This window comes from Chenopodium quinoa, unplaced genomic scaffold (genome assembly GCF_001683475.1).
Source record: "Chenopodium quinoa cultivar QQ74 unplaced genomic scaffold, ASM168347v1, whole genome shotgun sequence".
Classification (NCBI taxonomy): Eukaryota; Viridiplantae; Streptophyta; class Magnoliopsida; order Caryophyllales; family Amaranthaceae; genus Chenopodium; species Chenopodium quinoa.
In genome coordinates this window covers 16,775-40,529 of record NW_018743688.1, presented here as the reverse complement: position 1 = coordinate 40,529, position 23,755 = coordinate 16,775, and the positions used below count along the sequence as shown (strand labels likewise).

At 37.4% G+C, this 23,755-nt stretch overlaps 4 protein-coding genes across 7 annotated transcripts; 1 reads left to right on the top strand and 3 right to left on the bottom strand.

Moving 5' to 3' along the window:
- Positions 1–34: 34 nt before the first annotated feature.
- Positions 35–1,990, bottom strand: LOC110683635 (probable DNA double-strand break repair Rad50 ATPase). Of its 4 annotated transcripts, none has more exons than XM_021860022.1 (5): positions 1,847–1,990; positions 1,259–1,603; positions 888–998; positions 447–536; positions 35–345 (listed from the first exon to the last, which is right to left on the bottom strand). In XM_021860022.1, the coding sequence occupies exons 2-5, from the start codon at positions 1,505–1,507 to the stop codon at positions 271–273; spliced, it is 525 nt and encodes a 174-aa protein (XP_021715714.1). In that variant the 5' UTR covers positions 1,508–1,603; positions 1,847–1,990; the 3' UTR covers positions 35–270. The 4 variants fall into 4 exon arrangements, with proteins under 4 accessions (XP_021715714.1, XP_021715716.1, XP_021715717.1 ...); XM_021860024.1 differs by having other exon boundaries at positions 456–536; positions 1,847–1,989; XM_021860025.1 differs by having other exon boundaries at positions 1,259–1,489; positions 1,847–1,976.
- A 2,155-nt stretch (positions 1,991–4,145) lies between these two features.
- Positions 4,146–7,300, bottom strand: LOC110683629 (zinc finger MYM-type protein 1-like). Its single transcript, XM_021860017.1, has 2 exons — positions 4,914–7,300; positions 4,146–4,272 (listed from the first exon to the last, which is right to left on the bottom strand). The coding sequence occupies exons 1-2, from the start codon at positions 7,298–7,300 to the stop codon at positions 4,146–4,148; spliced, it is 2,514 nt and encodes an 837-aa protein (XP_021715709.1).
- A 3,624-nt stretch (positions 7,301–10,924) lies between these two features.
- Positions 10,925–15,548, bottom strand: LOC110683628 (pentatricopeptide repeat-containing protein At5g61370, mitochondrial-like). The gene is made up of 2 exons (XM_021860016.1): positions 15,538–15,548; positions 10,925–12,389 (listed from the first exon to the last, which is right to left on the bottom strand). The coding sequence occupies exons 1-2, from the start codon at positions 15,546–15,548 to the stop codon at positions 10,925–10,927; spliced, it is 1,476 nt and encodes a 491-aa protein (XP_021715708.1).
- Positions 15,549–18,758: 3,210 nt separating this feature from the next.
- LOC110683633 (vesicle transport v-SNARE 13-like) lies at positions 18,759–22,709 on the top strand. Its single transcript, XM_021860020.1, has 6 exons — positions 18,759–19,003; positions 19,135–19,279; positions 21,208–21,266; positions 21,376–21,561; positions 21,996–22,166; positions 22,318–22,709. The coding sequence occupies exons 2-6, from the start codon at positions 19,186–19,188 to the stop codon at positions 22,468–22,470; spliced, it is 663 nt and encodes a 220-aa protein (XP_021715712.1). The 5' UTR covers positions 18,759–19,003; positions 19,135–19,185; the 3' UTR covers positions 22,471–22,709.
- Positions 22,710–23,755: the final 1,046 nt, after the last annotated feature.

The following is a 23,755-nucleotide window of genomic DNA, read 5'->3' as shown; positions in this document are numbered from 1 at the left end:
ATAATGCACAAAATTTGTATACAAATCTGAAAACTTTCTCAAGTATTATAGAAGTATAATACACATATTATTCACATTTGAACACAACAATTTCCAGATGGAGCAAGTTCTCTAAAATGTCCAGCTAACAATATGAATTCTGTAACCCCAAAAATATTAAAATACACAAAATCAAACAAATCAATTCTAGTGAACCACGCCAAAATAAAAAGGAAAAAAGTGCTAAAAATCAGCCAGTTAATGATACTGAATTAGAATTATAAAAATAAATCAATGAAGAGATTCAATATGCTTGCCGAGCTCCTCCAGCTTCTTGAACCTCAGAGTCTCACTTTCACTCACCAACTGCAAATTATATAAGAATAATTATTTAAAATTAAATAATTAAAATTTGTGATTAATTTAAGTAAATATTGAAACCAATAATAGATGAAAGTTGTGATTACTTTTGTTACCTCCATTAGTTTGGCAACAAGCTGAGATTTTTCCTTGCTTTTCTCATTGAAGGATTCAAGAGCTTCTTTGTATTCTCGTTCCTATCAAAATCAAATGAGTATATAAAAAAGATGACTACTATAAAACTTTCCTCGAAACAATAATCTAGTCAAAACCTATTAGTACACTTCTAGTCTCTTACGCAACAACTTCTAAAGATACTCTCGCCTATGATGAGATGACAAAAGAGGTTGTTGGACATAATTAATCTTAGTTTGAGATTGTTTCCAATTGACCCTTAAACCAAATAAACAACAAATGTATATACTTTGTAAATACTAAAAAAGCAAAGACCATTCAACAAACTATTTTAATTCAATTCATTAACCGATGTTAACAAAGATCCTAAAACAAAATTTATAAAAAAACAGCGAAAGATGTGAAAAGTTTACCTTCTTCTGGCATGTAAATCCAAGTGGCCTTAGCTCTTTGTTGATAGTGTCAATCCTCTTTCGAACATATGCAACTTCCTTCCTTTTTGGATCTTCTAATGCTTCTAGTTCCTAAAATTTTAGGTACACCCTTACAAATTATTCATGGTACTATTGCTAAAAATATGATTTCAAATTCAAATTAATAACGAATTGCTTAATATGGACATTGAATTAAGACTCGAAAAATTAGATTCATTAACACAAATTAAACCCGACAATACCAACTAAAAGTAAAATCACCTAACCCAAAGCAACCTACCTAAGAAAAACCCGACCAAATTCAAATGAAAACCTCGAAAGCCCCTTAAAAGAGGTAAAAAAAAACATACCTCGCGAATCTCAGCTAGACGCTTAGTTTCCTCTTCAACACGACCTAAATGAGCCTGAACACGTTCCTTAACCTCCATCTTCTTCTTCTCGATCTCTTCTTCCTTGGCTCGAAAAGCCGATAAGACCGACTTCGACATCTCTTCATCCTTGTCTTCCATATTAGGACTTCCCATGAAACTCATAGTACCCGAATTCTTAGTCTTCATCCCTTGATGTTGTTGCTCCCAAATCTGTTTTGGTGTTGTCATTATTTCCAATATACCAAATCACCTGATCTTCAAAATATATAGCACCTCTTTTGTTGTTTTATAACAGCACTTAGCTTAGCTTCTTTCTTTATTTTCCTGTTACACAGTTTGCTTATTGGATTCTCATCAAGTTTGGCTTTTAAGGCAATGAATCAACTTATGAAATTAAATTAAACTATAGTATTTACAGGTATCTTTTTTAAAAAGCGTATACTATAATGTATTATGTATGATATAATATACTATTATACATTAACATGAAATGACTAAACTGCCTATTTTGTTACTCTTTAATTTACAATACAAAAACAAAAGTAGTGAAAGTGAGAAATTCCTGACCTTTTTCTAAGGGACAGTTTGTAGCCTGAAGGTCCCAATAAAATTCCTTTTTTCTTCTTCTTTCAATAAAAGAAAGATCATCTCTAAAATTGATCTAAATAATTGAGTTGTAGTAAAGTTTTAATACACCTCACTTAATATCTATATATGGATTTAAACATTGGTGATGGACCTCCTTTGGTAGGATTGCTATTTTCTTAAGTTGGTGAATTGGCAAATTCATCTAACAACATAATTTGTTCCTATGTACATTTTATCCAAACTTTTAGTACATAATTTTTATTTTTATGATTGGTATTTACCCTCCATTACTTATATCCTTTTTAAAAAAAATGAAACTCATAATAGTAGGCCCAATAATTAAATGCTTGTGAAATAATTTGCAACTATAATGTGCTGAAGTGATTTTAGTAATACTCATCAAAAAAAAAAAAAAAAAAGTGATTTCAGTATGTAATAGACAAATTGTTAGTAAAAAAGACCACATGAGTTGACACGAGTTGTCACACATTAAAGAAATACAGGGAGAATGACTAAAATACATAAGATTGATGGGCTACACTCACCCTTTCACCAATAATTGGTTTTAGGATGGAACCTTGGTGGGTTTATATTCTCCAATGCCCACATATATGCCCACATGTGCTCAATTCAGTCAAGTATACCAAAACACAATTAAGGTTCGATATTATTAAGTCCATCCTGGTCATTTACAGGACATCCTGGTCATTTACAGGACATCCAGACCATCACACATTCACACTTAATCTGCTCTAAACATGACTCGCTCATTATAACTTATCTGCACAATCTACTCTAATATGAAAACTTATCCTTTTGTTCCCATAGTCATAAGGCCTTAGTTTGTCCAACCATATTTATTTCTGACATGCCCTTTTCTTATAAATTGAGTAGAACAATAATATATATATGAGAGAAATTAAAGCATACATATATGAAAGAGTGACAGTAAATCTTTCTGTTATCTTGGTAGAGGGGTGCTTGAAGTAGAAGATTGCTCAAGGATTGGCCTGGACAGTAAAGGGTCACCTACATACAATCCTGTTACTATAAACATTTAAACAAACAAAAAAAAAAAAGGTAAAGGGCATAAAATGGAAAATTATTTAAAGCCTTAAGGACCAAGACAGGGTAGGAGAGAAGTTGCCTTGCCTTTTACAGGTATGATTGCTCTCCAGCTTCTTGTGCCTGTCACATATTGACATGTGAAATTAAACTACCTTAGCTTCATGAGTTGTGAATCTTGTTTCTAAATTTCATATGAACATTCTTACTTTGTTTATTGATTTTATATGTTACTTACTTTTGTGACTATATGATGGCATACTTATGCAATACATCTCTTTGTGTCTAAATTTTAACTTGAGGCTTGATAGATCATCCCAACACTATGTGACTAACCACTAACGTAGACTTGAAGGTTCTTACTTTGTCTTGGCCGGGGAAACTTTCTTCAAATTGACTCAAGGGAAATTACTTGCACCTGTTGGAGAGTTATTTCATCATATAACTTTAGATCCGCAATGAACTTGGCTGAAATTTTATCAAGTTAGGTTTTTTTACTTTATGTAGTTCCTCAATTGTCCAGAATTGATAGTCACGTTGATAGTGTAATTTGAACTAATAATGTGAAAAACAAATGATTTGGATAAAAGGAGTATATAATTATTTCAAGTCATGAAAGATTAGTAATATTATTAAGCATATCCAAATAATAAATCATTCTTCTAACTAACTCTCCTTATTATTAGAGCTAAACAAAAGAAAGAGCCCCTACAAGTGGATCTGTATGATGCTAGTAATTCAAAAGTTTCCAATGTAATACTATGTTCAAATTCACTGATTTATAATGCAAAGTAATCATTAAATGTAGCACCTTTTGTATACAATTACTTAGCTCTCTATCATAGCTTAAACTGTTTTTCAAAAAAGTTTTGACATTGATTGGTTGGAGGATTTAAAAAGAGATCATAAAAAAAGATGAAGCAATAATTTGTTTTGTCCCAAAGATGACAGCAAATTATCAGTAATTATTAAGGAATCCAAAATCTTAAATTTCTGAATTTAAATGACAAAGATTCAATTGACAGGTGTTTCTGATTGTAGTTTTTTTTAAAAACTTTGAATTAAGGCTCTAAATCATGTTCTTTTTGCACAAATTTGTTGAGTAACAACTTTTTAATGTTATCTTTGCTTTTGTTGTGCTTTGTGGCCATGACTATTATTTTGAAAAAAGTAGTGGTAGGCCACTGAATTGCAAGAGACAGAGTAGTTAGAATCAAAGAGTAACTGTCTCTGCCTTTTTGGAACTTTTCTGAATTTTTGTTTTGGTTGCTAATCTTGCTATTGCTGGCTTTGCATTTGCCTCAGGCTTATTTCTTGGCACACTAGATCTATATTTATATCTATTTTTATGCAATTTGTGCTTCACATTTCGAAAACATGTAATAGTACTCGTAGTATTGAAAAAATAAATTTTAAAAAGGTGTATGTAAAGTAAGGATGCTGTAAGTAAATTATGTTGATACCAATCATCTCTAGCTAAACTTGGCCTATAAATAAAAACAATATTCACTTCACCTTTTTTTTTAACAATTTAGATTATGGTAAGAAATGTTCATGTAAAACAAGCTCAAGATTCGTATAAAAACCAATTAAGCAATGAGAAGTTCAGAAAGCAAACTTAACAAGGATGAAACTACACTTACAAGGAATTACTACAACTCTATCAAACTACAAACGTTGATTGCAGTGGCGGACCCAGGATTTTCCGACTGGTGAGTCACAATCGATAATCAAATACGTAAAAAAAAAAATTTACCAAACAACCAAATAATAGTACTAAAAAATACATCCAAATATTCAAACAGTACAAAATACAACCAAATGTTCATATAATACTACAAAAGACAACTAAATAGTAATGCAAACTTATTACAATAGTTCTCGACGAGTTTTCATGTTTTGATATCGATTCATGATATCTTCCATGCTAACATTCAAAAACAAATCATTCTCCAAATAAGTAATTAAACAATCATTCAACATTTGATCTCCCATGCTATTTCGTAGTTTGTCTTTCACTTGCTTCATGCCAGAAAATACTCTTTCCACACTTGCCGTTGCGACAGGAAGAAGCAACACCAACTTCAAAAGTAAATAGACCCTATCATGAGTTTCAGACAATCCCGTTTCAACCAATTTGATTGAAAGATCACTAAGACCCTTCAAATTCCAAAACCTTTCATCTCCTCTAACAGAACAAATGTAACTATCAAGTGTATGACCAAAGACTATCAATTCTGAACTTGGAAATTCATTAGGATAGAATTTTGCAAGCTTAATCAATTTTTCCTTATCAAACTTAGAAAAACTATCCACAGGACTCAAACAAGACATACACACAAGTAGTTCTTTAGTTATTTCGGGAAATCGATTTTCAAGTTCTTGCAATTGAAGATCAATGACACCAAAAAAAACTTCAACTCGAAAATGATGTAGATTAGACACTTGTGGGCATTTACCTCTAAACAACCTCCTCCCGGGAACAACATATTTAGCCTCCATATCTGGAACTGCAATGTCATAGTCACCAATAAAAGAAATTACCTTTTCCATATGAGAATCCCATCCTTCATCTCTCATGTTTTGCAAATTAGTCTTGGTTACATTAACCATGGCCATTGCATTCACAATGTCTTGATCGTGCTTTTGTAAGGCCACATTCAAAGCATTTGTTATCGCAAATATACTAACCATCAAGTGTGCCACGAACACAAAATCAAAGGACATCAGAAGATTTGTAAGTGTTTGAGCTCTATTAGAATCTATTGTATCAGATACTTTTGCAATATCCTCAAGAGAACCAAGGATTACAGGGAATAAATCAAGTACATTCAAGATTGTCTTGAAGTGAGATCCCCAACGAGTATCACAAGGTCTACCTAATCCACGTTCTTGATTTAAACATGAACCCGTTTCAAGTTCACCTAGAGACAATGCATCCACCACTCTTTGAGCTTGATTTTCACGAAGAAACTCTTTCCTTTTTGGTGAACCCCCCACAAAATTCAAGAGAGGTGCAAGTACATCAACAAACAACCAAGCACAATCTGAATTCTTTTTAGCAAGTGCAACTTGAGTTAATTGAAGTTGGTGAGCAAAGCAGTGGACAAAATAAGCTTCTTTACACTCATTCTCTATAAGAGTCCTAAGGCCATTAATAGAACCTTGCATATTACTTGCCCCATCATAACCCTGACCCCGTACTTGAGAGAAAGACAAAGAATGCTCCATTAATAAGGATTCAATAGCAGTTTTGAGAGTCAAAGAAGCAGTGTTTACAATATGCACAATACCAAGTAAACGCTCACACACTTCTCCCTTTCTATTAACATATCTCAAACAAAGAGCCAATTGTTCCTTGTCAGAAACATCAGCGGACTCATCAGCAAGGATAGAAAATAAACCACCATCAATATCTTCAAGCATTGCTTTAGTGGTCTCTTTTGCACATGCATTTATGATATCTTTTTGGACTTTAGGAGAAGTAAGTTGACAATTACTAGGAGCATTTTTGAAAACAACTTTAGAATATTCAGGATTACCTTTGGAAATAAGGGATAAAAGTGAAAGAAAGTTACCTCTTCTTAAGGAACTTTCTTTTTCATCATGACCAGGGAAAGGCAACCCTTGGAGTAAAAGCCATTGGATAGATTCAATTGAAGCTTCAAGTCGCGTCCTATATGCATTTGTACTCTCAGCGGTTTGTTTTGTTAAGGCTTGTGTGATGCTTGAATTTTGTTTCTTGAACAAATCCATAGCTAAAACAGCATTATTATGTGCACTCAAGTGTTTACCGACATGTTTTCTTATTAAATCCGATCGATTCCATGATTTGAAACCATCACTAACAAAAGCATCACCTCCAAAGGCATTTTCATCCTTGAATAGATAACAAGGGAAACAATAGGCAGCATCCTTTTCCACACTATACTCAAGCCAAGTCCAAGTATCAAACCACTTAGCACAAAAGCGACGATTTTTGCCAAAAATAGAAGTTTGAGGAAATGTAAAGTCTTTGGGCTGACAAGGCTTTCTTTGAATGTAAATTCTTCTCACTAAATCTCTATCATCTTTATGAAATTGACTCATTTTTCTCCTCTTTCCTGGATCTTGTGGAAGATTAGCAAATTCATGTTCACTTAATCTTTCTCCAAAGATTGGGGCATTAGGAGAACATTGGCCTTGTTCATTTTGAGGGGAATTTTGAGTTGAATAATGAGATGGAGATGAAAGTTGCTCACTTTCTTGAGGTGGAGTTATAGTTTGTTCATTTTGTGTTGGATGTGGAAGAGAAGTTGGAGTAGGATTCTTTTTAGCAAAGAAGCTAGTAATGTTTTGCATTTCATTTGGAGTATGTTTTCTCTTCATTCTGAAATTTGAATAAATATTGAACTAAATCAAGCAATATTCCCCAGAAAAATTATTTGAATAAATATTCAACTAAATGGTCTAAATAAAGCAATTTCACATAATGACATAATCACATAAACATATTACACAAAACACAATTACACAAAACAGATTTCACATAAGTAATAACTAATAAGTTCAAGAGATTTCAATTACACAAAACACAATTACACAAAACACAATTACACAAAACAGATTTCACATAAGTAATAACTAATAAGTTAGCTTCAATTTGAACATTTGGCTACCAGTTTAGCTAGATTTGCTCTAGCTTTCACGAGTGTTGATAACCTCGCTCAAGTTTCAACTTATAAAATTGAATCACCCTCATCTAGAAAGTTCTGGCTCAATTTGATAACCTCGCTCCAAGCTCTCTGCTCTTGCTTTTCTTCACTTTTCCGTCCAAGATCCTACCAAATAAATACCGAGTTTTTATTGGTACATGAATCAGCAGCAGGACCATTATCCTGACTTAATGGACCTAAGATTGTAAGCATTCTTGCACCTAATATGGAGAAGGCCTTTTGAATTCCGAGTTTTTCCACAATAGGAGGTAACCATTAACAACTGAAATCATAGATGATCCAGTCTAATGGATAAGTAGTAACAGAATTTTCTAGAAAATGTTTCATAGGATCTTGTAAACCGTCGTAGGCCTTCTTTAGAAGATCAAACCCCATACTAAAGCCTATGTCGGTTGTGGCTTCAGCATTTGGTGGTAAGTTTTCAACTCGAGGTAACGGAAGAGGGACTAGAGTGATCAAAGGGGCTAAGTTTTCAGGGATGTTTGGAAGGCGTTTGCGGTTTCGAGGGGGTTGAAACAAAGAAAATATGGTGTCCCTTTGTAGCTAAGCGTTTGGAGAGCTGTAGGAAAGGTAGCATGTGACCGAATGCTAGCCATGGGAACATTACTATGTTGAGCTTCTTATTGTCTTCCATGGTTCTGGTAAGAGAGATTTCTGTATTGTTTATTTAGCGTTTACCCCAAATATATACATACAACTATACAAGTAACTCAGAGAGCTCGGTCGTTAGCTTATACATTCATTTTTGGAGGTCAACGTGTTACTTTCACCATATTCTGTTTAATATAGATGACAAGTAATTTACAATGGATAAAGTATTATTATTACTAGTTTTGTGCCTGTGCAAATATGCACAGATTCATAATAGTAAGCTTTATTAACAATGACTTATGTAACATTTTTTTTTTAAAATTTTAAATTTGTTTATTGTATACCCTTAAAATTCTTGTTTGTTTATATTAAAATGATTTTAAATTATTTGATACAAATTAAAAAAAAAAGAAAGGGGAAAAAAAAAGAAGCTTTTTGGAGGGAAAAAATTTCATAGAATTGTGTCAAGTGTTTTATTTGGTAATTACTTTAGTACTCCCTCCGTCCCCTAATACAAAGCCTTATTTCCTTTTTGGATAAAGCAAAATACAGTGGCTCTTTTTATTTGAAGGTTGTATTTTTTGACATTATTATCCTCTTTTTTGATGAGTTGTCATCTTTTTTTCATTACTTTTTTGTACTTTTAACCTCAACTTCTAACAATTTCTCTCTCTATCTTTTCAATTATTCCTAACTACTTTTTCTTTTTCTCTATCTCTCTCTAACCCCACATGCACATATGTACTTTTAATCATTAGTTTTAGGAAAAATTGACTGGAATAATCCCAACTTTGCCTTATTCGCTCAAAATAATCCCAACTTTTAATTATTTTTTTAATAATTCGAACTTTGATATCAATTTACTCTCGATGGTCCCAAGTCACCTGTAATCGGTTGAATAGGTAAGTTTTTATTTTTAAGTTTAATTTACACGTGTCACCACGTGATTAGTCAAAAAATACTAATTAACACTTAAAAAACTGTTATTTATTATTTAACACTTAACTACTCAATAAAACTAATTAATTAAAAAAAATAATTAATTTAAAAAAAAATAATTTTAAAAAAATAATAATAAAAAAAAAAACCCACCACCACCGGCCACCCTCCCTACCCCGCCCAATCCAGCCCTTTGCCCTGCCCAGCCCTCCGCCCTCGCATCGGCGCTGCCCTCACTCTACCCCCTGCGTCGCCCCTAAACCACCATACCCAACAATGGCGAGATGCCGAGATCAGTAAGATCCTCGATCATTTTCTCGCCTCTACTCCCCACCAATTTCAATCTTCGTCACCTCCATTACGCCACCACCATCCGATTATTCTCCGCCAGCTGCGCCGCCCGCGTGAAAGTAGAGAAAGCTCTGAATTGCAGCATCTAATTATTGTGCTAGGGTTTCGAAAGTGGAGGAGGGGCAGTTGAGGGCTTTTTGCGGCGGAGGAGGAGTTTTTTAGGGGTTTTCGGGGGAGGGAGAGGGGTTTCGAGATTGGGGTAATGGTAATTTAGGGGGCGGCACAGGGGTAGGGGCGGAGGGCCGGTGTCGACGCCGGCGAAAGCGTAGGATCTTGGCGCGGCGGGAGGGGCAGGGGCGGAGGGCTGGCCGGATAGGGTGGTTGGGCTGGTGGAGGATGAGGTGGTGGGTGTTTTTTTTGGTTATTGAATTAATTATTTTTGGAAATATTTTTTTAATTTTATTTTTATTTTTATTTTTTTGACCAATTACATGCCGACACGTGTCAGGTAACTTGTTGTAACAAGTTAGATGACCGGTTGGAACCATTGGAAGCAAATTGATATCAAGTTCGGATTATAAAAAAGTAATCCAAATTTGGGATTATTTTGAGCGAATGAGGCAAAGTTGAGATTATTTTTGCCAATTTTTTCTTAGTTTTAAAGAATTTACAACTTTCTTATTTCTTGGGCAAAAACCAAAAGAGGCTTTGTATTAGGAGACAGAGAGAGTATATAATATAGAGAAGGAGTAATCATGTGCATATAAATAATTTGGGGGCGAGTAATATAATATGAGGGTAAGATCAAATACTTGTTTGAACGTTGCTACCATTACTTGTATCCACGTAGTAATATACGGAGTCATACTCTACCTTATATTGTCCTGTTGCTAATACTTAGGTTAAACTATGAAAATTTTGGCCGTAAATTCTTATTAATCTTTAAAAGATGACATAGTCACATGGAATTTTGTTGAATTCGTCTTAACGTATATTTTCTTAATATCACAATCCACAGTAAACCCTTCTAGATTATGCAATGAGCATTCTTTCTAATTTTGCATCTACATACGGCTCAAAATTGATTTCATCGAGGCCCTTACGATCACCAAAAGATCCTTTTGCACAGAATTTCAGACCTCTCTTAAATAGAAAACCTGAAAAACCTGGCAGTTTGATAAGTAAAGGATTTAACTAACCAAAACCTCAAATGGACATCAGAAGACATGTTTTCAAGAGAACAAGGGTACTGAAAGTCTGAAAGACTAAATTTTTGTAGCTGCAGACAGAAATGAGATTCGTGACACTTTGTATATAATTTCATCAAAATCATATGTGACCGCTGTGTGCCTCTTTCAAGAATTACATAAGAAGGCTCATTTTCAGTAGATAGATATTACACTAGATCAGAATTGGTAGAAGAAGAAAACAAATGAAGTTTATCATATGAACCAAATCAAGTTGATGCTGCTTTCTTCTTAGGCTTTTTCTTTTTCTGCCTTCTCTTGTTACGAAATTTTGGCTTCTTTGCAATCTGTAGAAGACGATTACCCTTGGTAATTCTAGTATTCAGCATTGATGTATCCTTGACTTTCAGAGAGTGCTCCTTCCTCTTGGGCGGAAAAACCTCGGTTATTGAAGGATCCAACACATCTCTTGAGCATTGTAGAGCAATACCCATTCTCTCTGCCTCATCCCAAAGCTCTTTGCCCTTCTCAAATTCACCACACTTATAAAATTTTGGAATCAAAACATCATACACCGGACCATAATTATCAGCTGAGCTTTTCTTCATGCGACCAAACAACTCCAATGCATAATTTACTCTCTCAACCCCACAAAGAACACCAATCAGGTCATGATAAAACTTTGCTGGTGGCTCAAGCCCATCTTCTGCCATCAATTCCAGTATCTGATTACCTTTTCCAAACCTTCCCGTCAAGTATAAAACCCGAATTAAAAGATAATAGGTCACCCAATCAGGAGCACAGCCTGATTTCCTCATGGAATCAAAGATTCTGAGCGACTCCTTTACTCTTCTTGTTCTACCCAAACAAGAAAGCAACACATTGTAACTTATTGAATTTGGAGTGATCTTGTATGTTTTCATTTCCATGAACACGTTAAGAGCTTCTGGCACAAGCCCAGACGGGTTTTTCTTAAGTTTATACTCACAAAGGCACCTAAGGTACGTGTTGAAGCAATAAAGATCCAGAGTAATTTTCCTCGACTTCATCTCCTGGAGAAGTCTACGAGTCTCCTTGACATTTCCCTGCACAGACCAACCATATAATATACTCCTATAAACACAAGACTCTGCACCGGATATCTTATCCTTATGATGATACACAACCCCTTCTGCCCCTCTTGCATGGCCTTTTGCACAAAGCGCATTAACAATAGCAGTGACAGTCATTCTGTCCTGTGCACACTTGAACAGGTCCAGATTTTTAAAGATGCCCAGTGCATCGTCTTCTCTTCCCATCTTCACAAATAATTCAGCCACAGTTCCGAAAGTCTGTGCTTCCAAAACCCTTTGATCCTTACGAAGATCTGCCAGCAAAATGTCAACTGCCCTATGATCCTTCTTCTCAGCAAAAACCCGAATGGCATGGTTAAAGTCCTTATCCCCCAAAGCCGAACCCAAACTCTTGCATGACCATGTGAAGAAACGAAGCAACCGCCTCGTGGATGCTTCCTCTTTACAATGATTCACCACTTCGACCACAATTGAAGGGGTTAAGTGAACTTCACATTTCTTAAGACTCAATTCCAATTCATTTAGGCCACCGATAGGAGTCGAAACAAGGCTGCATAGCTCCTGAAACCCAGGAAGGTTTTGTAGAGCAGTAGTAGGAGGAGGTGTTACCATTGTGGTATACAGAGAAAAGCGAAAACCTTTCAGCTTCAGGGTATATATTCTTTTTACATTACGTTCTCTTAGGTAATTCATCGAACACTTGGTGAGCAAGAGCAATACACGCAAATTCAGGCATAAGAGTAAAAAGACTTCAAATTCCAAATTGTTGCTGAAGATTGGTTGGCATAAATCACAATAATAATGAGCAAACTGGGTTGGTTATACTCTGATAAAATGAGCACTTGTGTTAGTATATGTTTCGGATGAAAACAATTCTGCATTTTCATGCATTGTAATTGTCTTCTATATTGATACTGTTGTATTTCTTTCTGTATTGGAGAGTTGATTTTTGCCGGACCATGCAGCTCACTCAGCACCTAAGCAAGTTAGTTTGCCGGACCAAGCAAATATATCCAAGGCTCAAGTTCCTGTGAGAAAGCAACAACATAATCAACCTTCATTGCCAATCGCGTCAACTACTATGTAGGGTATGCATTCTCAGTTCATACCACCACAAGTAATTGAGCAGCCTAGGGGTCCCTTGAATACCCAGGCAAGCCAAATGCCACATCCGCAGTATTCTCAAGTTCCTAATATGCCCCCACTATCGATGCATTCTGGATCACAGCCGCCTCCTACTCATCAACCCCCCATGCCAACTGTGCCTGGCCATTTACAGCAACCAATGCAAACAACTGGTGTTTCTCATCATCAGCTACAACCTCCACTACCTCCACAGCCTAGGCCTCCAATAGGTCCTTCGTCTGGACCTTTCTTGTGGGTTGAAAACTGGACTCGGCCCAAGTGATGACTGGGACGAGGTTTCCTGCACAACATACACACGCAAAATAGCCTCGGGGATTGTGCCGAGAAAGGCCCCTCCGATGCCGAAGTCAGTATAGTGTTTCTAGAGAGAGAAAAATATGCAAGAGAATTAATTGCTTGAGGCTTGAAATGAATGAATGTAAAAAGAGAGAAGTCAAGGCTTTTATTCCTTGCTCAAATAAATAAATTGGGCCTTGAAATCATATCGGCTTGCCATGTTTATCGGGCCTTTAACTGACCTAGCATGCTTTAGGAGAGTTGGACCTTTTTTGAGCTTTGTAATTGAATCATTTGTGGACCAGCCTAATTGGAGTAAATTGAATCCAAACAACTTGCCCCCCAGACCCGATTCGGTAGTTTGACGAGTTGGGTTTTGATTTGCAAAATGGAGGGAAGCAAATGATTAATTAGCATTTGAATTTCGTGGTTATTGAGGCAATAACGGCTATTTGTAGTTATTAGGGTATATTGAGAGTTTAGTGGGTGGATGCCAATTTAGGATATGTCTCTGTTTATTCCGAACTTGATTTGTTGTAGCTCGGGGATCCGAGCATAATTTGCTGCTTTGAATGCATTGTTTTATTCTCCAGCTGCTTTGCCTCTTTTACTTAGTCTTGCACTTTTCTCTCTTGTTAATTTTTCTAAGTGTTGAGCTTCGGCTTGAACCTATTTGGTCCCCACTTGCTGAAAAAGTAAGACTGGCTGAGTGCTTCTTGTCCCCCAGAAATCTGAAGTCATAGTCTTAGGATTTATAAGGTATTTGCTTTTTTAACTGGTATAGATGAAGACTTTCTTCGTTCTGCCTTGTATTAAGCAAAATATTTTTGAAGTTTCTATGCTTTTTTTTTTTTTTTTGAAGAATCTATGAGTTCGCTGCTCAGAAGTCTTAGACTTCGAGAGCAGTATTCTCGTGATCCTTGAAAGTTTCTCGAGGGAATGACTATCTGAAGCACAATGCTAGAGTATGGCAATGCCTCGGATATAACACCACTGAAGCACAATGCCAGTGCTTGGCTATGCTTCAGATTTGTCCACGGCCTCTTTGTCCCAAGGGACTGATTTATCAGAAGTACCGTGCCTTCATATGGCTATACTTCGGTTGTGAAATCATTGTTCCCTATTGGGCGGGTTTGGCTGCAATCTGAAGTATTATATCGCTGTTAGGCTACTTCGGACAGTGCCGAACAGAAACCCCTTTTCAAAAAACCTAGAAGACATAAAATAGAAATTAAACTTTCAAAATTGATAAGAACGGTGGCTCGGAGGCCTTTCATTAATTTTAAAAGCTGCACTTACATAGATAGTTCTTCCCCGAAGGGTTTACACATGAAATTTTTTCAGTACATCAACATTCCAGTGGTTTTTCAACTCGGTTCCATCCAACTGACGAAGTCGGTAGGTTCCAGGTTGAAGCTCATCATAAATTTCATAAGATCCCTCCCAAGAGGCTGAGAGTTTCCCATGAATGCCGCTTTTTTTCATTGCTGCGGTATTTCGAAGAACCAAGTCCCCAATTTTGAGTGGTCTTGCATTGACCCTTCGGCTATAAAACTTGTCGATTCTTTGTTTGTATGCAGTCATTCTGTCTTGAGCCGAATCTCTGACCTCATCTAGAAAATCGAGGGATTCTTTCATGAGTTGTTCATTTTCTTCGGCTGAGAAGTGGTGCACTCGCAAACTTTCTATGCCAATTTCGACTGGAAGGACGACTTCGGATCCATACACCAGCTCAAATGGTGAATGTCCCATAACCTCTTTTTCGGTTGTCCAAAGTGACTAGAGGGTTCCAGAGAGTTCCCATATCCACTTGGACTTTTGATCCTCAACCCTCTTCTTGAGTGCGTTGAGAATCTCCTTGTTTGCTGCTTCGGTTTGACCGTTGCTCTGCGGATGGCATATTGCAAAATAGGCCAACTTGATGCCAAACTCAGAGTACCGCCTCAGCGACAGATTGTCAAATTGTCTCCCATGAACGAAGACAAAGACCTTCGGAATTCCGAAGCGAGTGATAATATTCTACTAGATGAATTTCCTGACAGTTTGCTCAGTGATGTTCGAGGCTGCCTCGGCCTCGGCCTCGATCATTTGCTAAAATAGTCAATGCCGACTACCAGCCATCTTTTCTGGTACGGAGCATCTGGGAATGGTCCTAAGATATCCAGCCCCCATTGAGCAAATGCAAGAGGATTCAGAATTGGCTGGAGATCTCGGGTGGCTGATGGATAACTAATGTGAATTTTTTGACATTTCTCGCATTTTCTGAGTAGTTCCTTGGCGTCTATGATCATGGTGGGCCAATAATGCCCTGCCCTCAGTGCCTTGTGGGCTAAAGTTCTCCCCCCGATATGATTCCCACATATGCTGAGGTGAATCTCCCGAAGGACGTAGTCAGCATCTGTTGGTCACACACATTTCAACAGTGGGAGTGGGAAGGATTTTTTCAGTAGCTCTCCTCTGAAGACGATGAATCTTGAGCTGATTCTCTTCAGCTTGGAGGCTAGGTTTCTGTCTTCGGGAATTTCTCCCCGAAGTTTGTAAGCTAGGATGGGGTCCATCCAGCTCAGTTCGGGTGTGACGTAGCAAATTTCATGTGCTTCGTCAACACTTCTTTTTCGCCGCACCTCAACATAGACAAATCGGTTCAGCTCGGTTAGAGTTGAACTTGCAAGTTTGGAGAGTGCATCGGCTTGTGAGTTCTGACCCGTTGGGATCAGCTCGACTTCAAAAGTTCTCAGCTTCGCAATTATCGTTTTGATTTTTGCGAGGTAAGCCCCATACTCGCCTCGGATCTGATTTGTGACGAGCTGAGAGTCTGTCTTCAAATAGACATGCTCGGCTTCTAGTGATATGCACAGTTCTAGGCCAGCGATCGCTGCCTCATATCCTGCTTCGTTGTTCGAAGCTCGGAATGCAAACTTGAGTGCATACTCAAAGGGCTTGCCTTTGGGTGAGGTAAGTACTACCCTCGCCCCCGAACCATTTACAGTCTTCTTTTCTTCATCTAGTGTTTCCTGGTAAGAGCACTCGGCCAGGAAGTCCGCCGGAGCTTGTGCCTTGATGGATGTCCTCGGCTGGTAGCTGATGTTGAACTCAGTGAGCTCGAAGGCCCACTTTGCCAGCCTACCAGATTTTTCCACTTTACTGAGGACTTTTTCCAGTGGCTGATCAGTTAAGACCACTATTTGATGACAATCAAAATAGAGCCTCAGTTTGCGAACGGTTACCACTACTACATATGCAACTTTTTCAAGTAAAGGGTAGCGGGTCTCGACATTCGTCAAAGTGTGGCTGACGAAGTAGATCGGCTTCTGGACTTTGTCTTCCTCCTTCAGCAGAACTACGCTTATAGTCCCGGAGGCTTTCGTCCTCCCCTTGTTGCACGCTCATGAGCTCCGCAGTTGTTTTCTCTCGGCGGTTTGCCGTAGAAAACTTGCTATTGAACTTGTTTGAGAGGTCTTTCCAACCAGGTATTGAGCCTTCCTTTACACCTTTGGTGATCCATGCTTGTGCAACACCCTTCAAAGTTGTTGGAAAGTATTTGCACCAGGTCACTTCGGACCTGGGGTTCAGATGCATTTTTGCCCCTCGTAGGAGGTAAAGTGGTCCTTCGGGTCTAAAGTACCATCATATGTGATGTGTGCCAGGATTTTTACTGTCGGCACATGCTCTTTCAGAATCCAGCTCTGGAATGGGGAACTAGAGGGAACCATCACGACTTTCCCCTTGTTCCCAGGTGATGGGACCTCGCTTCCCCCTCTTAGAGAGGTAGAAGTGGTTTTCGTCCTCGGCTGGGATGGTGCAGGGTAAGGTGCAGTTCCTTAGAGGTAGGTGAGGCGACTGTGCACACTCCCCTCCCTCGGGCCGATGCGTTCGTGAACGTTTCAGCGGGCAGTCTCTTGCAACGTGGATGCGGTGTTGCTGCTTTTGATACTTCGGAGCTCGGAATCATCGAAGAATTGTAGGTTTCTTTTTCTTTCCCGTTCAGTTCTCCAAGTGTCCTCGTCCCAGTATTCGAGCTCCTTAAAAGATGGAACTCGCTCTCCTTCCTCTTGCCCTATCCTCCTTCTCAAGTGTCTCGGCTGCTCTATGGTGTCAGCGCGCACTGAGGGAGTAGGAGGTGGGGGATGCTGAGTCGCTTGGGCCTTCATGAAATCCATGAAGTTAGCGAGGGCTCTTGCCATTTCCTCCGTAGAGGGACCCGTTTGGGGCGTCCACCTTGGACGGGACTGGGAATAGCAGCTAGGAGTTGGACTCTTAGCGATTGACTGGCTCGGCCAATGAGAACTTGGCAGCTGAACTATGTTGTGAGGTGATCTATCCGACAACATTCCTTGACGATGTAGCCTCAGAAGATGATGATGAAGGTGGTCCTTTCTTTAAGGGTGAAGATGGAATTGAGCCTTTCTATGAGGAAGAAGGACCATTCTTTTTTGGCGCTCTTTTCGCTCTTAGTCATGTTGCTAAGATGATGGATTTTTGGCTTGTTTTTTAATGTCATTCCCACAGACGGCGCCAAATTGTTTCGGATGAAAACAATAGGTCCTTCGTCTGGATCTTTCTTGTGGGCTGAAAACTGGACTCGGCCCAAGTGATGACTGGACGAAGGTTTCCTGCATAGAAAACACACGTAAACTGGCCTCGGGGTTGTGCCGAGGAAGGCCCCTCCGATACCGAAGTCAGTACAGTGTTTCTAGAGAGAAAGCTATGCAAGAGAGTTAATTGCTTGAGGCTTGAAGTGAATGAATGTAAAAAAGAAGGAAGTCAAGGCTTTTATACCTTGCTCAAATAGATAAATTGGGCCTTGAATTCAGATGGGCTTACCATGTTGACCGGGCCTTTGACTGACTTGACATGCTTTAGGAGAGTTGAACCTTTTTTGGGCTTTGTAATTGAATCATTTGTGGAGTAGCCCAATTGGAGTAAATTGGACCCAAACAGTATATACTCGTACTCGTTAGTCGTATCACATCGAAAATCAGATCCTACACTTGCGAGCATGGTGCAAATATAACTTATAGGCTTATAGCAAATATTATTAGGGTATTTAACCATTAATGAGATATGTTTATCAAGGGTATATGTGTTGATATGACTTAAGAGTAATAGCAGGTAGGCGTTAACTAAAATGTTTGACACGGTAACTTTTACAAATAACGGCGGATTGTCTCTTTTTGACCAAAATACGGATAGTCCGAAGGAATGTCTCTATGTTTGTGAAACATAGAGGTGTGCGGGACAATACCGACACCGATATGGATCAGGTAAATTGGGTTGGGCCTTGACATCAGGTTCATTTCCAATACCAGCCCATTATCTATATCAGCCTATTTTGCCAGCCATGTGGAGAACTACTTCTGGCCACGTGGACACCCACTACCCACTTGACAAAATAACTAAGTGGACCGACATGTAGCACCAACTTGAGAATTTTTAAATAGCCAATTATATTTCACTTCTAAGGTGCACTTTTCTTAACCTAAACATACTTAAACCAACTTTTTTTACGCATATCATCTACTCCATAGTTCAGTATTCGGATCATAGCTGGAAGTCGGGAACACCGAAAGAAAACAAAACAATGCTCGATATTCTATAGTTAACCCTTAAAAGTTAAAACCGCATAAAATCATACTCTAAAACAAAATAGCTGTCGACCAAAAAACAAGATAAAGAAAGTTCCTTTGTTTAAAACAGTGTTGAAAAAGTTACATTTTTGCCATTGCCAAGATCATCCCCAACACCAAATAATCGCTGCAAACTCCTTTCGCTGGAAATTCCCGGATCTCTCCTTTTTCGATAAATCAAATTACGACCTTCGATCACCGGCGTCAATTTCCGATCAATTTTCTGGTAACCGTCTTCTCTCCCCTTAATTATTTAGTTAATTTTCTCTTTAATCGAACCCAATTGATTAATCTAGGGTTTTCATTACGAATTGAATTTGATGTTCATCGAATTTCCCTTTATTTTGTTGGAATCAGGGTAGACAGAGACCAATTTCAGAATTAGTCATCAAAGAAATATTCGGAAAAATGAGTCAGGTTTTTGAAGGGTATGAGCGTCAATATTGTGAAATTTCAGCGAATTTGACTCGGAAATGTTCTGCTGCTGCTGCTCTCAATGGAGGTGATTCCCAATTTTTCTGAATTCCTTTATTGTTTTGGTGAATTACTTTGTGTTATAATGGCGGCAAATTCTTTATTTATGTAGAATGAGGGTTTTCAGTTATAATTAAGTGGGTGGAAAGAAATGGTTGAATGATTGGATGGTTTGTGATTGTATAATTTGGGATTATTGTCTTGGGTTAATCCCTAAGGTTGATTAAACTCAGATGGTTTGGAGGGAAGTTGGGGCGAAGTCGTTAGAATAGGAATTGATCATGGCAGCATTGTATACCCTCCCTTTTTCTGGAAGGAATCAAAAGTTGAGTAATATCAAATACTCGAGCGTGGCCATTTTTTGGGTTGAATCTATCTTGATTCTTAGCATGGCCATTTTTTGGGTTGAAGTTGTTTGCTAGCTTTGCCTGCTTATCGTAGTTGGACCAATTATTTCATATTAATTCCACTTTTGACCCCTTTAGCTTCGGGAGAATAAGAGGTAGATGTTGATAGGATCTCCCTATAGGTGATGTGGGAGCAAAGGGTCTTACTCAAAATCACATAATCTTAATGAGATTTTTAATATCTTGGTGTGGCTTATCTTGTAAATCAAAGCTGTAATGGATATACTTAGTGATTTAAAGTTGTTTTTGGGTTCTGAGAAATGGAGCAACAGTTTGCCCAAGCCAGCATGTCCAATTTCCCAATCTAGTTAGTATTTGATTAGCTTCAGATAAGTTTTGGTATTGATAATATTTTAATTATTTCTTTAAGAGTTCTAATATTTCAATTGTTGTAGAGATTTTCTACAGGGTTCAATTGAGCTTCCCATTTTAAGGGTTAATTGTATTACATGAGAGAGACTTGAATTTTGATTATTGTGCTGAGTCTTTATGCTTGATTTATAAGGGTTCTAGAGCGAATTATAAACCCTTTTCCTTGTTGCTTGTGCGCTTCAAAATCCTCCAAACTTGCGCTTAGGGATCTATCTTGATCGTATCAATAAGACTTGACCAACCTGTTTATCTGGTAACATAAACTTTTGAAGAAGCAAGTTTCATTGGTTTTACTTACCAAAGCAAGGGGATCTTTATGGTGTTATTTGAGAAAAGAGCTATGTTTTCTGTTTTACAATCATTAAATCCTTGTCGTATATTTCTTACTGGGGACTGCTGAGTGATGGGAGCACATTTAATTCTAATATAGAGAGCTTGGAGTTTATAATGATGTAAAATACAACTTTAGAAGATACGTATTTCTCAGTGTTGCAGGGTTGTGGGTCGGTTAAGCAGGGGAAGCCCATCTGCAAGCTTACCCCAGCAACAACAAATATCAAGATTTTGTTTCTGTTGGGGTAGTTGGATGATTGGAAGGTCATTGGTCAACTTTTGTTTCATGGGGAATAAAGTACAGTTTATTAAGATGCATTATTTTGACACTTTTAATTCGAGGACAGAATTTTATCTTTTAATCCTGCTAAATCTGTCAAGATAAATATTATATAGACATCTTAAGGTGCAGCATCTAATGAATCTATTCTATGATCAACCCTGAATCATGTGATGAATGAACGGGCTCCATAAGATCCAGTCGAATGGGTGATTTTGCTGTTATTTTCTTATTGAAAGATATCCAGTGTTTTTCTGCAATGTCTGTTTTCCTCATTTGGCAACTTGATAGCACTCTCTACTAGACAGATTTTGATTTTACTTTGGCTGATGAGATTATAGTTGGAGGCTGGAGCTTCACAACCTGGAAAACTCTGCAAGTCTGCATACTAAATTACTAAGACAGAAATATATACTGCTTTGCATTAATTAAAACGAACTTTTACATTCCTCAAGATGTTGTATGGCACTTCTCTTCACTAATCATAATATTTTAATTGAATCATCATTCGTTGGTGTGGCTATTGCCATTTTTTTGTCTGATTTATCCAGTGCTGCTTTGCAGAACAGAAGAAACAGAAAGTCTCTGAAATCAAAAGTGGGTTGGAAGAAGCAGAAGCACTGGTATTGTATAAGATCTTTTCTGTTGCAATTCTTCTTGATCAACATTAATCTTAAGTCAACCCTTTGCAAGTTGTGGTTACAAATATGTTTCTTCTTTGAACATGTCCAGATCCGGAAAATGGACCTGGAGGCAAGAGCATTGCAGCCGAATGTGAAAGCTATGGTACTTACCAAGCTTAGAGAGTATAAAAATGACCTAAGCAACCTGAAATCTGAGATCAAAAGACTTTCTTCTACAGACAGTCAAGCCGCCCGAGATGCGTTACTGGAATCGGGCATGGCTGATGCACTGATGGTTAGTGTTGTATATTTTGTTTATTATGACCTATCTCATTATCTGTATGGCGAACAACTCTAGTCAATTAGTTGACTTATTATACTTCCTCCGTTTCTTTTTAGTTGCAACACTTTCCTATTTTGGAAAATTGTTAATTACTTGCAACACTTTCCATTTTTGACATTTCTTTCTCTCTCTCTCTCTCCTACCCACATGGGTCCCTCTTATTTTTCTCTCTATCTCTCTCCTCTTCCAAAATTTCCTAGGAGATTGTGAAAATAAGTGTTGCAACTAAAAAAAGCGGAGGAAGTATATTCTTCATCCAAAAATTGAAGAGAAACTTGTGAATTGTTTGTAAAATATAAAGTACGTAGTATATTTTTAAACATGACTACTTATATGAATCTTGCTGATCATTTCATATTTTTTGTGTTTGTTTATACGCGGTTCAGGCTTCTGCTGATCAAAGAGGGCGGCTATTGATGTCAACAGAGAGATTGAATCAGTCCACTGACAGAGTCAGGCAGAGCAGAATGACCATGCAGGAAACTGAAGCTATTGGGGTTTCTATACTAGAAGATTTGCATTCGCAACGCCAGTCACTTTTGCATGCTCATAATACAGTAAGCAGTGCTTCCTTTTGTGTGACATGTATCTTTTTTTTTTCCCTTGGAAACCCTTAAACATTGAATTTAATCTTCAGTATTTGCATACATTTTGAGCTTTTTGTCAAGCCCGTTTTCTAATCAAATTTATGCTAATTATTGTACCCAGCTTCATGGGGTTGACGAGAATGTTGGCAGAAGCAAGAAAATTCTGACTGCAATGTCAAGGAGAATGAACCGGAACAAATGGATTATTGGTACTATCATCGCAGTACTGGTCCTTGTAGTTGTGTTGATCATTTACTTCAAGTTGATCCATTAGTTTGTCAACTATGTATTTAAAGCCCTATAGTATTTGGCAACTCGCCTTGTTGGCAGTCTGATATCCATGATCTTCAGTGTGATTAATCATTTTATCATTTTGTCGTTGCTAAGTTTCTTTGTTCGTCAATTCATATTATGTTATGCCACTTCACATTCTTTGGCCAAGTTTAATATAGCCTGGTGTGTCAATGTTTGCCCTTAAGTCCCATCTTTGTCAATCAGCAGCTATTGTGTAAAGGTTAGCACTTGACATATTTGTTTTGGAGTTAACAACTACTTCAAATACTTGTACTTTGTTTTTACAGTAATTTTTTTTTTCCCCTAAACATACTAATTTGGGTAATTGCCTCTGATACTTGTTAGAATCAAAGAGTAACTGTCTCTGCCTTTTTGGAACTTTTCTGAATTTTTGTTTTGGTTGCTAATCTTGCTATTGCTGGCTTTGCATTTGCCTCAGGCTTATTTCTTGGCACACTAGATCTATATTTATATCTATTTTTATGCAATTTGTGCTTCACATTTCGAAAACATGTAATAGTACTCGTAGTATTGAAAAAATAAATTTTAAAAAGGTGTATGTAAAGTAAGGATGCTGTAAGTAAATTATGTTGATACCAATCATCTCTAGCTAAACTTGGCCTATAAATAAAAACAATATTCACTTCACCTTTTTTTTAACAATTTAGATTATGGTAAGAAATGTTCATGTAAAACAAGCTCAAGATTCGTATAAAAACCAATTAAGCAATGAGAAGTTCAGAAAGCAAACTTAACAAGGATGAAACTACACTTACAAGGAATTACTACTACAACTCTATCAGTATTCACAGTATGGGAGGGTGCCTTAAGAATTGGAGCTAGAAAGTAACAACTTTCGTAGATTTATCAAGCAAAACTTCATTGTAAATGTAGCAAACTTGTGCATGTTCATAAAGTTGATATCATGACAATGAAAAATAAGGAAAAGGGATGAGATATGGCCGAGTGATATTAATATTATTAGCTTTGCATATATGTATGCCAATGGTTTCCTTACAAGTTACTATTAACTTACCTCCCTCTGCCAAAGAATATTTTTTGTTCTTTGTTTCTCATTTGGTACAATGAATTAAGTTTGCAACAAGTATACCAAGTATGACACTAAACCTTTCTTCCAACAAAATGATAAGAATAAGTTATTTTAACAAATACTTCATACTTGGGTCTAAAACAAATTTCATTGTTCTTTTGTTGTTCTTCCACTAACAAAAGTCTTGGGTGAAACCATCTCATACTAGTTCTAA

What these genes read in the sequence shown, in the direction of transcription:
- LOC110683629 (XM_021860017.1), bottom strand. Translation starts at nt 7,300, where the DNA reads ATGAAGAGAAAACATACTCCAAATGAAATGCAAAACATTACTAGCTTC. An exon ending in AATAGCATGGGAGATCAAAT is followed by an intron (nt 4,273 to 4,913) that starts GTTGAATGATTG and finishes GCATAAAAATAG; the next exon opens with ATATAAATATAGATCTAGTG.
- LOC110683635 (XM_021860022.1), bottom strand. Translation starts at nt 1,507, where the DNA reads ATGACAACACCAAAACAGATTTGGGAGCAACAACATCAAGGGATGAAG. An exon ending in GTCTAGCTGAGATTCGCGAG is followed by an intron (nt 999 to 1,258) that starts GTATGTTTTTTT and finishes CTAAAATTTTAG; the next exon opens with GAACTAGAAGCATTAGAAGA. An exon ending in GATTTACATGCCAGAAGAAG is followed by an intron (nt 537 to 887) that starts GTAAACTTTTCA and finishes TGATTTTGATAG; the next exon opens with GAACGAGAATACAAAGAAGC.
- LOC110683633 (XM_021860020.1), top strand. Translation starts at nt 19,186, where the DNA reads ATGAGTCAGGTTTTTGAAGGGTATGAGCGTCAATATTGTGAAATTTCA. An exon ending in TGCTGCTGCTCTCAATGGAG is followed by an intron (nt 19,280 to 21,207) that starts GTGATTCCCAAT and finishes GCTGCTTTGCAG; the next exon opens with AACAGAAGAAACAGAAAGTC. An exon ending in TTTTGCATGCTCATAATACA is followed by an intron (nt 22,167 to 22,317) that starts GTAAGCAGTGCT and finishes TATTGTACCCAG; the next exon opens with CTTCATGGGGTTGACGAGAA.